This window comes from Choloepus didactylus, chromosome 11 (genome assembly GCF_015220235.1).
Source record: "Choloepus didactylus isolate mChoDid1 chromosome 11, mChoDid1.pri, whole genome shotgun sequence".
NCBI classification, from domain to species: Eukaryota; Metazoa; Chordata; class Mammalia; order Pilosa; family Megalonychidae; genus Choloepus; species Choloepus didactylus.
The window spans coordinates 88105551-88119552 of NC_051317.1; the positions used below are offsets into that span (position 1 = coordinate 88105551).

Below are 14002 nucleotides of genomic sequence, written 5' to 3' on the forward strand. Positions count from 1 at the left end.
TGGAATTTAACCCTTCTAAATTTCATTCTCTTTAGAATAGAGAGTTGAATGTGGTAATCCCAAAGGTCTTAGTCCAAAAATTGCACTTACATAAATCTCGTTTACTTCCACCTTTGTGATTTTGTTCAAATAGCGCCTATCCCTTGAAATGGCATTTTCTTATTTTTCTGCCCCCAAAGCTGTTTATCTTTAAGCACCATTAAAATTCCATCTCCTCTTGCCTATTCTCTCTCTCTTTTCTAAATCCTAGTATACATGGAGCTTTGCATTCTTTAATTCCATTAGATGTGTTATAAAGTTTGAAAGCAGGAAGTACTTGTTTTGCAACTTTAATGAGTTTCTAAAAACGTGGTATATTCATTAGCTTGTTCCATTTACACCCAGATTATAAATATCATCTTGCCATTTAAATTTATATATCAAAAAATATATTAAGTGTATGGAATTCTTAGAAACAAATGTTTTTAGCTTTATGATCTTTCTCCTTGCCTAAAGATCCTCTGTTTAAGATGACAATAAAGAAATGTATGTACATCTTACTGCAATTTTTTAACAACTTTTTAATGTAAATAATTTTTCTTGATAATCTGTATCGTATTCTATAATTGGACACTTCCTATAAAGAGTTTAGCCAAAGCCACTGTTAAGTTTATATGAATATTTTATGTAAGCTGACAGGTCTCTCACAGTGCTCTGAAAATAATCTTTATGGAATTAACAGAATGGAATAGGAAAGTTGAATAAACGATCTCCTTTATTGATACTTTATGTGACCTCAACATAAAGGGTTTGGAGAACTAGCTAATTATGTCTATGCTAGTTAACTATTTTTGGTTATGTGGGAACAGAAATGGTCTTGGTTTTTATGTACATATCTATATTACATTTCTTTAATGTAAAAGAATTACGGTTACAGTATATTTGCATATGAATTTGCATTTAGATTAGAAAATTAATGTTAGTAAATTTTTACTGTAGTACATTTATTTAGAGGTGGCTTTTGAACCTTTACATAAAAACAGGTTGAATTTCTTAGCTTTTATATTTTAAATGATGAAAAATATTAAGTGAAATAGATTTCTTAAAGTATTTAACATTTTAATTTCATGATTTTTTCCTATCTAGGTATAAACCATTGCGACGCAGGGTGATTTGGCTCATTGGTCAGTGGATTTCTGTGAAATTCAAGTCTGACTTAAGACCCATGCTATATGAAGCAATTTGTAACTTGCTTCAAGATCAAGATTTAGTGGTATGTCACATAAGTGTCTTAAGAGAGCTCTTTATTTTTTAAGGTTTAACTTATGTTAAATTTCAAGTTCAGAAATGGTTTATATCTTTTTTTAGAATATGTGTGGCCTTTCACTGCTTTAGTTATTCAACTTGGTGAACAGTTTGGTTTGAGGAGAGGGAGTCTGTTGTTTGTTGTTTGCCCTTTCCATCACTGGTCATTGAGAAAAAAAATAACCAAACTCTACTATTGTAAACGCATTTATAATTATTCAGTAAGATAAAAAAAAAGGCAGTTAGTTTTTTAGACTCCTTTATAGCTTTCAGGTTCTTCTTCTTATTACAGATAGTTTGTTATTCTTTTATTTGAGATAGCCTTATCATCTGTTTCACTCATGCTGTTGATTGTCACTGGTTTTTGAAGTTTTTTTGTTTTGTTTTGTTTTTGTTTTTTAGTTTTGGAATTGTTTCTTTTAGGAGTTTTTCTTTATTTATGGTGTTGAAGTGGATTTTGTCATTTTATTAATTGTTTCTGAGAGGAGAGTTTTCCAGGTTGATGATATCACCCCTGTGTAGAATGTTTTATTCTACTGGTACTTTATTTGCATTCCTGAATGGATGTATTTGTAACTTAATATATATTTTGTTTGGACTTAGATCATAGTCCTTCAAAAAGTGAATTCAATGATCTTTTATGACTTTGAAGTTATTTTTAGGTAAAATTAAATAATTTAACTCCCGAATTGTAAGATCTTGTCTAATCATTTCTCAAGATCCCTTCCCCTTTTTTAGCTTGAACCCACCCAGTTGCTTTTCAGCTAAGTCTTGAGCCACAGTCTTCTCTTTTTTATATTTGCATTCATGATAATATAAACTATTTCTAGTGTTCACTGAAGGAAAAAGTAATTAGAAAAGTATATCTATCGTAGAAGCATGATACATTCCAAAGTGAAATAGAACTGATCTTTACATTTTTCTAGTTATCATTTCCTTCGTGCAAATAATAGAGAACTTACTCTTTTTTTTTTTTTTTTTTTTAATTCAGTTTTATTGAAATATATTCACAAACCATACAGTCATCCATGGTATACAATCAACTGTTCACAGTATGATCATATAGTTATGCGTTCATCACCACAATCTATTTCTGAACATTTTCCTTACATCAGAAAGAATCAGAATAAGGATAAAAAATAAAAGTGAAAAGAGAATACCCAAACCATCCCCCCATCCCACCCTATTTGTCATTTAGTTTTTACTCCCATTTTTCTACTGATTTTTTTTCAATTTTTTAACTTTGTTTATCAAAAAATTAAAAACAAACAGGCAAACAACAACCAAAAAAACCCCACAACATTTCAAACAAAGCAATGGATTAAGGAAAACAAATAACCTAAAATAACTACTTTGCTTCCAATATGTTCCTACCATACCCCAAGAAAATTAATAAACCATGTCCAAACAGAGGAGTAAGAAAAACAAATAATCTAAAATAACTACATTGCTTCCAACATGTTCCTACCATACCCCAAGAAAATTAACAACCCCTAAGAAAACAAAGGAATAAGAGAAAAAAAAAAACTAAAATAACTCTATTGCTTCCAACATGATCTTACTATATCCAAGAAAGTTTACAAACCATAATCATTCCTGAGCATTCCCATGACATTGAGATTACCCTCCATAGTTTATCTGTTCTTATTAGATTATCATTCCCCCTCCACTAATTGGTATCTCTAGGTCCCCTACATTCTACAGTATAAAACATTGTACATTTTTCACAGAATTCACATTAGTGGTAACATACAATATCTCTCTTTTTGTGCCTGGCTTATTTTGCTCAGCATTATGTCTTTTTTTTTTTTTTTTTTTTTTTTTTTTTAATCTTCATTTTATTGAGATATATTCATATACCACGCAGTCATACAAAACAAATCGTACTTTTGATTGTTCACAGTACCATTACATAGTTGTACATTCATCACCCAAATCAATCCCTGACACCTTCATTAGCACACACACAAGAATAACAAGAATAATAATTAGAGTGAAAAAGAGCAATTGAAGTAAAAAAGAACACTGGGTACCTTTGTCTGTTTGTTTCCTTCCCCTATTTTTCTACTTATCCATCCATAAACTAGACAAAGTGTAGGGTGGTCCTTATGGCTTTCCCAATCCCCTTGTCACCCCTCATAAGCTACATTTTTATACAATTGTCTTTGAGATTCATGGGTTCTGGGTTGTAGTTTGATAGTTTCAGGTATCCACCACCAGCTACCCCAATTCTTTAGAACCTAAAAAGGGTTGTCTAAAGTGTGCGTAAGAGTGCCCACCAGAGTGACCTCTCGGCTCCTTTTGGATTCTCTCTGCCACTGAAGCTTATTTCATTTCCTTTCACCTCCCCCTTTTGGTCAAGAAGATGTTCTCCGTCCCACGATGCCAGGTCTACATTCCTCCCCGGGAGTCATATTCCACGTTGCCAGGGAGATTCACTCCCCTGGGTGTCTGATCCCACGTAGGGGGGAGGGCAGTGATTTCACCTTTCAAGTTGGCTTAGCTAGAGAGACAGGGCCACATCTGAGCAACAAAGAGGCACCCGGGAGGAGGCTCCTAGGCACAACCATAGGGAGGCCTAGCCTCTCCTTTGCAGCAACCGTCTTCCCAAGGGTAAAACCTGTGGTAGAGGGCTCAACCCATCAAACCACCAGTCCCCTATGTCTGTGGTCATGTTAGCAACCATGGAGGTGGGGTAGGCGAATACCCCTGCAAGAGAATTTACTCTTAATATCATTCTGTAATTATGAAGTGAAAGCATGGGAGGTTACAAGAGAAACTTATTTTGCTATATTTCAGTTCTTAGAAGGTTATTAGTAAAAGAGCGCTTTTAAGATCATTGTTTGTTGCAATTAATTTTTAAATAGCTTTAGAATATAGCATTTATAATAGTTTAAATTTTGTTTTCCTTATTGGAAGTATTAGTTATTATTGTCAGAAGGTATCAGAAAGAAGACATTAAATGCTTTATGAATGTGTTTCAAAGGATTAAATTTCAGTTAAGTTTTCAGTGGGAAATAGAGAAAATTCTTGGGTCTTAGACTCTTCTTACACTGAGTCTATTAGAAGAAGCGGAGGGGAGGAAGGAGGAAGAGAGGGAAGGAGAGCGAAAAGGGAGGAGGGGAGGGGAGGTTTTTAGGTCAGCATTTTAAGAAAAACAAATTCATGGCCAGATAAGTTTGGAAAACACCAGGCTAAATATTCGGATTTTTCCCAGTTTTTCATATTACTATTGTAATAGTTTTTCATATACATTTCAAATATTTTATTTAAGAAATAAAACATTAGAAATGCAGTTGAATCGCTCTTTCTACTCTCGTCTTTTTGTTGAGCAGATTTTAAATTCTAATACAGTCAGATTTATTGATTTTCTTTCTGTTTTGTGCTTTTTGTTTCTTGTTTAGGAAATCCTTGGTTTCTTTACCCTTGGTTCTTTCTTACATCTGGAATTTATTTTTTAATGTGGTATGAAGTAAGGTTTTAATTTCATTATGTTTTTATAAGGCAAACAAAACTACAATGATTTATTGAATAATCCATCATTTTCTTAGTAATCCATATTGCTACCTCTGTCATATAACAATTTTACATAAATGTATAGGTATATTCCTGGACTCTATTTTGTCCCATTGGTCTCTTTGTCTATCCTTACTTCCATACTACATTTTTTTAAATTCAATTTTATTGAGATATAGTCACATACCATGCAGTCATCCAAAGTGTACAATCAGTTGTTCACATTAGCATTATATAGTTGTGCATTCATCACCACAATTAATTTTTGAAAATTTTCATTACAGCAAAAAATAAATAAATAAAAATAAAAAGTAAAGTAAAAAAGAAAACCCAGACATCCCATCCCCCCCATCCCTCCTTACTATTCATTTACTTTTTGTCCCCATTTTTCTACTCATCTGTCCATGCACTGGATAAAGGGAGTTTGGGCCACAAGGTTTTCACAATCACAGGGCCACACGGTATAAGATATAGTTACACAATCATCTTCAAGAATCAAGGCTACTGGGTTGCAATTCAACAGTTTCAGGTATTTCCTTCTATTTATTCCAATACACTAAAAACTAAAATGGTATAGTTATATAACACATAAGAATAACCTCCAGAATATCCTCTTGACTCCATTTGAAATCTCTCAGCCACTGAAACTTGATTTTCTTTCATTTCTCTTCCCCCTTTTGGTCAAGAAGGCTTTCTCAATCCCTCATTGCTGGGTCCAGGTTCACCCTAGGAGTGATGTTCCACATTCCCAGGGAGATTTACACCCCTGAGAGTCATGTCCCACCTAGGGGGTGGGTAGTGAGTTTATCTGCAGAGTTGGTTTAGAGAGAGAGGCCACATCTGAGCAACAAAAGAGGTTCTTTGGGGATGACTGTTAGGCACAATTTTAAGTAGGCTTAGCCTCTCCTTCGCAGTAACAAGCTTCATAAGGGCAAGCCTCAAGATCGAGGGCTTGGCCCTCTAAATAGGTAATCCCCATTGCTTGTGAGAATTTTGGTAATTCCGCAGGTGAGGGAGTTTAATATTTCCACAGTTTTCCCCAGTCCCTCAAGGGGCTTTGCAAGTACGTTTTTATTCTCTGCCCAAATTACTCTGGGATGTATTGGGGCTTCACACTAACCTGTAGAAACCAACCAGATATCACTCCCAATTCAAAATTCCATGTAATTATGGTGTTCAAATAAACTGACCGTATAAGCTAAATTATATACTGTGCTACAGAAAATAAAGATTTTGCCCCAAATAAACATCTCTTCATTTGGTCTCACACAGAAGTTGAAGTTTTAAAACACTTTTCCTAGTATAATCACATAGTTATGTATCCACCACTGCAATCTATAAGAGGACATTTCTGTTTCTTCTGCAAAGAATGAGGAAGAGGAGAAAAAAGAATAAGGAAAAAAAATGACAACTAAAAAAAAAAATAAATAAATAAAAAGTTCAGATAACACCACCAATGCCAAGAGTCCCATACCTCTCCTTATATTCCCCTCTTATAGACATTTAGCTTTGGTGTATTGCCTTTGTTACAATTAATGGAAGCATATTACAAGTTAACTTGTTAACTATAGACTCTGGTTTACATTGATTGTATTTTTTCCCCAATACCATCCCATTTTCAACATCTTGCAAAGTTGACATTCATTTGTTCTCCCTCATGTAAAAACATTCTTATATTTGTACGTTTAATGATGATTGTTGACCACTCTAGGTTTCACTAAGTTATACAGTCCAATCTTTATCTATCTTTCCTTCTGGTGTCATACCTACACTTAACACTCCCTCTTTTAACCATGCTCACAGTCATCTTTGTTCAGTGTACTTATAATATTGTGCTACCGTCATGTAGTATTGTGCTATCCATTTCTTGACCTATACAGTCAGTCCTCTCGAGCATTATATACTCCTTCAGCATCAAATGCCCGATCTGTTCCCTCTTTCTGTCTCCTGATATCTTCATTTCTACTCTCTTCTCCAAACCTCTCTCTCCTGGCTTTTCCTATCTGTCTGTAGCACTCCCTTTAGTATTTCTTGTAGTGTTCTCCTGTTCATGAACACTCTCAAGTGTCTGTTTATCTGTAAATATTTTAAACTCTCCCTCATTTTTGAAGGACAGTTTTGCCTGATACAGGATTTTTGGTTGGCAGTTTTTCTCTTTCAGTATCTTGAATATATCATACCACTGCCTTCTCACCTCCATGGTTTCTGCTGAGAGATCTGCACATAGTCTTCTCAAGCTTCTCTTGTATATGATGGATTGCTTCTCTCTTGCTGGTTTCAGAATTCTGTCTTTGTCTTTAGCATTTGAAAATCTGATTGGTAGGTGTCTTGGACTAGGTCTATTTGGATCAATTTGGTCTGGGATATGCTGCACTTCTCGGACTTGTAATTTTATGTCTTTCGTAAGAGTTGGGAAATTATCATTGATTATTTCCTCTATTATTCTTTCTGCCCCTTTTCCCTTCTCTTCTCCTTCTGGGACACTCATAACACATATATTCATGAGCTTCACATTGTCATTCAGTTCCCTGAGACCCTGCTCATATTTTTCCATTCTTTTGCCTGTCTGTTCTTTTGTGTGTAGTATTTCAGATGTCCTGTCTTCTAGTTCACTGATTCTTTCTTCTTCCTCTCCAAGTCTGCTGTTGTATGTCTCCATTGTGTTTTTCATCTCTTCTGCTGTGCCTTTCATTCCCATAAGTTCTGCCATTTGTTTTTTCAAATGGACGAATTCTACCTTATGGTCACATGGTGTCTTCTTTATATCCTTCATCTCTTTTGTCACATTTTCTTTTAATTCATTGATTTGATTTAGATTTGTTTGAATATCTTTAAATTAGTTACTTCAACTCTTGAATCTCAGTTGAGGTGTTAGTTTGTTCCTTTGACTGGGCCATATCTTTGTGTTTCCTGATGTGGCTCATGATTTTTTTGCTGTATAGGCATTTGATTTTCTTGATTAGTTTATTCTGGAGGTTGTTTTCTCCTTTTTCTAGGGTTTTCTTGCTGGTTGTCTTTGATCTCTATCTTTTCATTGTTTCTCTTGCTGGCAAGTTATCAGATTGGCTCTGCCCAGTCTCACCCAAATCAGGCTCCCACTGTGGCTTGCCACCAGGATGGGAGGTAGGCATTGGTACCCCAGTAGTTCACTACGTGTAGTAATGCAGATCTGCTAGCTTCCAGTTGTGCTCTGCTTTCCACAGGCCAGCAAGACCTGGGTTTGTTTTACAGCCCTGCTTTAACAGTTGGGTCTTCCATATTTCTCATCCAAAACAGGGCTGGGTTTCCATGCAGGGTGTGTAGATCAGCTCCTGTTGTCCTAAGATAGGGTCTGGAGCATCTTTTAAAAGTTTTTGAATTCCCTTGCACCTTCCCAGCTGTCCAGCATATGGCATTGTTCGGTAACTTAATAATCCTCAGAAGCTGCTTTGCCTCCTAGCACAGGCTGCATCTACACAGGTGAGCTGAAACTGCAGGATTCCTATGTCCTCACTTTGCCAGCCAAAATCGGGCTCGTTGTGGGGCACCACTTGTGGGCAGATACTCTCTAATCTGACCCAGTACTCCAGCTGTCCTCCAGGCAAGGAAACAGCTGCCGGTTGCTGCTTCCGTCAAGGGTGGACAAAGGGTTTTCAGTCCCAGGGCTGGAAACATAGTGTCTATCCATGTTTTTTCAATCTCTGTCCCTCTGGGTCTTAAAATGTTCTCCTCTGTCCCCGGCTCTTCAAACAGTGGGAGTATGTCTCACTGCTTTGAGAGATTTTGTAGTCTGTGTCTGTGGTGGGAGGGGGAGGGGTCTTGTCTGCTGATTCTGTGCCTTTCACACATGAGACTGAGTGAGGTTGAGGGGAGAGGACCAGCTGGTCAGGGATAGATGATTCCTACCTGATCTTCTTTTCTTTCTTCAATTTGGCATTTGCAGTTTCCTTCTCCAGTCTATATCCTTTTCCAGAGTTTCAAACAATTCAGAATCGTCCTTTTTTTCATTGAATCTCTGGAGAGAAGTTTTCAGTAGCTGTTTACATCTCCATGTTGATGACATCACCCGTTCTATACTGTTTTAATCACATAAGCTGTACAGTAAGCCTCTACATCTGATCGGAATGCATTCTTGTAACTTTGAATGCCCACAAGTATTTCATGGTTTTAAAAAAGGTTAAATACTATTTATCATTAACCATGTTTTTACATATGGTACAGTTTGTGCATTTGGACTTAATTGACTACCTCTTCTTACCTACCACTCAGTACCTCTTCTAGAGCCTGTCAACAGTTTCTTTTGTTATAACTTGAAAACTACGGTTATCCATTCCACATTGTGGGGGTTAAGAGCATGGCACCCCTGTGATTTGGAAAATCCATGCAAAATGTTTTTGCTTAATTTAACTTTTAAAAAGAAATTGTGTATATTTATGGTATTAAAAGATAAAATGTGTTGATATTATACAATACTATACATATATTTTACACATTTCTGAGTTTCCAGACTTCTTCTGTTGTCTGCTGGCCTCTGCATATTGCCTGCACCTTCTGCAGAAACTTCCCCAAAATTCTCATTTACTTTTTTAAGCTAAACTGTGATACATCATTACCATGATGGAGAAAGTTGCAATGTGGAAGGGATTACTGTACTGTCCTAGATTCTATACAACAGGCCTAACATATCTGTTTTTTAAAATGTCTTTTATACGCTTCCCTCCTTTCCTCCTTAGAACTTGGCAGATGCAGTGTTTAATCCAAATTTCAGATTTATTACAGTATAGGCTAGTATTGCCAAATTTTAGGTGAAAGGAACTTCCTTTTTCCAGGACCACAGACAATTCTTTAACCATAATAGTTGGTTTATTTAGTTGGGTTCTTTGGGTTTTAAGTTTCCTGAGTCAATTATATCATTAAATTTCAGAAATTTCTAATAATTTAAAAAAACTTTAGGTTATCGATACAGCCTTCAATAAAGCAAGCTGTAAGCTATTAATAAATTTTAGTATTAGCATAATCTTTTACTTCTGTGAGAGTCTATATAAAATATAAACTGTGGTATAACCATAAGTTTTATAGTTTAAGGGGGTGAGTTTTTTGTCTATGAAGTAAAAAAAAATGGCCATCTTCACGAGCTGATTATTACCATAGAAATAGTGAAACTTTTCAAAAATGGAAAGTCAGTTAATGTAGATTAATAAGTGCCTTTCAGTAGACTGCATAGGACTATGGCAAACCTTGAGTGTACTGTTGTAGGTGCAGCTGGGGTCTGGCCAGAGATAGTGCAAAGTGCATTGAAATTCTCCTTTCTTGTGCTTTTTATGAGTATTTGAGTTGTGTCAATTTTTCTGTCCTGCAGGTTTGATTTTCTTTTTTCCTTTTCGCCCATTCTTTGTTTCTAAAAGCATGGTGACAGGTTTTAACCTCTGGGTTAGTCTGTATTGTGAAACATGCAAGGGTGAATTCTGAATTCAGTTATAGTTAATGAATACAATTTCTAAAGGAAATGCCAAAAAGTCTGTGTTTGAGACATCAAAATATTAGGCCACTTACATGAATGAAGAAAGGAAACCTTAGTCTAGTAAGTTTCCTACAGTCAGTTTTGATCTTATAATTGGTATGTCTGATATATATATCTGATAGATATGAAATGAGTTTTGGGATCCTTTTCTTAAAAGGAGATGAATAAATTGAAGGTTTTTTTTAATGCTTTTGAGAAACTTATTTATATCTGTATTTCAGAAGAAATACATCAGATTGTGTGATTAAATGATCTTGATTTTACTGTGGAATAGAACAAAAGCAAGTACCAAAGTAGCACCAAGTAGGTCCATAATTTGTATACATCTGGAGTGTAGGATACTAATGTTATTCATATTAGTATCTCTTATGCCTGGCATGGAGTTAAGACTTGGAAGATGTTTATTGAAAGAATTAGGAGATAGAGTTCAGAGAGAATTGACGAATAAGGATAGTTTTCTTAAACAATTACATTATGAAGTAATTATTCTAGTTCTCCTTAGCAGATTATTTTATTCTTTCATGTCTGCCATATTTACATTTTCCTGGTGGTCTTAATTCCCTGAGGCACTGCCATTTCTTTCAGGGCCCAGCACCAGGCTCATTGATTTAGTCTGTGGACTGCCTTCACTGCTGTGAGCAGCGGATATAAGGAGTGGTCAAGCATTAGGCTAGTCCAAGTCTAGGCCTCCAATCAACCACCCCGACACTTATCCGAAGGCCTGTTTACACTGACCCTGGGCATATGAGTGTCAGATTGCTTTTACCTTTATAGCAGTCTTCTTTGGAAATAATGTTGATTTGTGATTTCTTCTGATTCATTTCTCTGTTGCTCTCATGATTTCTGGGATCCTTTGATGTTTCTGATACCTTGATGGCACTTGTTTCTCCCAATATGGAATTGGTTTGATATCTTTCCAGGAGTTTTCTGCGGTTTCACCTAGAGAGAGAGTAGAGTCATAGGCTGAGTCCATGGTCTGGTCAAGTTCTGGATACTTAATGGTTTACTTCTCTTTCAGAAGATCTGAACTTAAACTACAAAAGGTCATATTTAGAATCTTGTTAAAGGAGGGTTTTTGTTTTTTTGGTTTCTCCTCTGTATCTATTTAGTGAATATTCATTGAATAATTAGTATCTTAAGAATTGTGTTAAGAACCTCTTGTATCAGTCTTCAATCCTGTTCCCCAACTCTTTGTTCCATAAACTCAGGTTTTCATTCTTTTTCATTACTTGTGAATTGCTTTCAAATGCATTCTTGCTCTTTGGGTTAAGTACCCCCTGTTTCTTGGATAGCATACTTAGAGCCAATTTGGCTCGTACTTTCATTTGTGTCATATCATTTTAAATGTTCTTCCACTTTCTCAAAATCCCTATACTTTTTGTTTTCCTGTATGGTCTGGCTTTTCTATTTCTTGCAGTTAAACTAAAATGCAGTCAGGTCATCTCAATTCATTTTGCCTCTTTCTCTACAGGTAATACTGCATTGACTTCCTTTTGTTAGGAAGGAAAAAAATACCTGTTTCATTCAAGTGTCTCTCTTGTATACTTACTCATGTAGATTCTTGCTTAGAGGTTGAGTGTATACCTGGAAAATGGTCCCTTTATGAAGGAAAGTCAGAGAGGAGAGAAATTTGCTGTCAAGTTTGATTGCATGTTTCCATTTTTGTGTGTGTTTGGGCTTTCATGTCCTAGTGTCTGGGAATTAAATTATTAACACAGTTGCAGCTGTATGCTATGCTACTAGGTTCAGGAAATTTCAAGACATAAGTTCTCAAGGGATTATCCAGTGCCTATTAACCATTTCAAATTAGAAATTTTTTGGTAATTATCAATACCTGTTTTTTCTCCCGATGTAAGCTCTGAGAGCAAGGATTAGGTATGTTTATTCAGTGTTTTTTTTTCTACAGCACTTAACAGTGCCTGAGGTATAATAGTTCTTCATGATCAAATACATGAGCATCAGTCTTTTCACAAGGCCATTTTATGATGGAATACTTGGCATAGTGCTTTGTACGTATTAGATAATCAGTAAATTTGTTAAATCAATTACAAATATGGAGGTGTCATAGTGCCTTTAGAAGCAATGAATAAAAGAAAAGATAAGTGAGAAAACTTCTGTCCTTTAGTCTCTTGGAATCTGTAGATTTGGCAGTAGAGAACTTAACATTAGGTAAGTGAGTCTCACCAGCATCTTAAGGCCTCAGAAGCTTTATGAATTGATTAAAACTGTTTTCTTTGTGAAAGATGGGTACGAAGAGAAAACCAGTTGCTATTACAGCTCTTGGAAGTGTACCATCTAAGAAATAATGCCTCTTAGCTAGGAAATAAAAGTTTTAAATATATTTTAAAGAGTAGAATATAGAATTTAGTCCTGGCTTGGGTTCATATCACTTTATGTAGAAACTTTAAGTGTGTTAGCCAATGCCAAAATGGCTGAGCAAGTCAGAGGTAAAACTTGAAAGATGATCGGGAGATTATATTGTGATGATATGATTTGCCTCGGTAACTTGCTGATTGACAAAATATTATTTGGGAGGATCGGGTTGTGCAAACCTTCCACCTCTCATGAACCTGGGGATTAAGAAGATCTCAGGATATTCCTTTTGGATATTTTAAGGATTTACTGTAATTGAAATTATAGATGGGCATTTGTGATATTCCCCCTCCCCCCACTTTTACCTTCTTTACTCCTCCCTCACCCATCAGTTATATGTCTTCCAGCTTCCCTAACCCCACCTTGCTTTCCACTTCTCAACCTTCCCTCTCCCTCTGCCATCCACCTTCACTCTATCCTCCCCACCCTCTCCACATACCTTTTGGGAAATTGTTTTTCTTCCTGGAAGCATCCAGTGGTTTAAAAGCTCCCTAAGCAAATTGTGAGAAAATGAGAAGGGTGGGAGTAGATACTATTTTCCTTTTCTTTTTAGTCCTTGCTACAAAATGGGGGATATTAACATCCTTTTATATCTTGATGTTAATATACTCTGTGACTTTAATATTAACAAAATAGAGTGAACATGAAGTTTGGAATAATTATTTTTTTCTGTTCATTTTCATAGTGTTTAGTATTTCTGGAATGATTAAAAACCACAGTATGCTTTCTTTTAGGTCCGTATTGAAACAGCTACAACTCTGAAGTTAAATATCCTTTGAGAAATTTTAAAGTACCTCATTGCAAAGAATTTTGTTAACACCTTTAAGTTGTGAATTATTTTTTTAAATTAATTGATGAGATAATTTAAAATACAGATTTGATTGGTTAGTTGTATTTGTTTTATAGACATTTTATCCTGCTAAACCTCATATATTAGTTCTCAACATTCCTTAACTGCTTTTCACCTGTTGATGATTTTGAATTTAGAACGGATCAGTTTCTACCGGTAAGAATATTTATTTTTAGGTTTTATAAAAATTCTTGCTCATGTCTTTTGAATATTAAATGTTATTTTGTAGCTGAAATTATATATATCTATTATTTGTTAAATCCAAATTTAAAAATGTATTGGATTTTTGAAGGTAATTACTTTTATTTAATTGATAACTATTCTTCCTGGTTCACTTTTATCCTGCTTATTTCTCTTTAGCTATCTTATCATTTTGTCATCTTTTTTGAGGTTGACTACCCACCTTTTCCCATTTTTTTACAATTGTAAAACATCTAGTATTTTCATTTTATGTGTATCTGTTACTTTTACTTCTTAGA

At 35.3% G+C, this 14002-nt stretch overlaps 1 protein-coding gene across 1 annotated transcript in view; it reads left to right on the top strand.

Moving 5' to 3' along the window:
* The window catches only part of IPO11 (importin 11), a 297051-nt gene that overhangs the window by 116952 nt on the left and 166097 nt on the right, over positions 1 to 14002 (top strand). The window contains exons 16-18 of the mRNA XM_037799092.1: positions 1126 to 1252; positions 13408 to 13441; positions 13639 to 13679. Of these exons, the coding sequence (XP_037655020.1) occupies positions 1126 to 1252; positions 13408 to 13441; positions 13639 to 13679 (202 nt within the window). The remainder of the gene's footprint in view (positions 1 to 1125; positions 1253 to 13407; positions 13442 to 13638; positions 13680 to 14002) is intronic.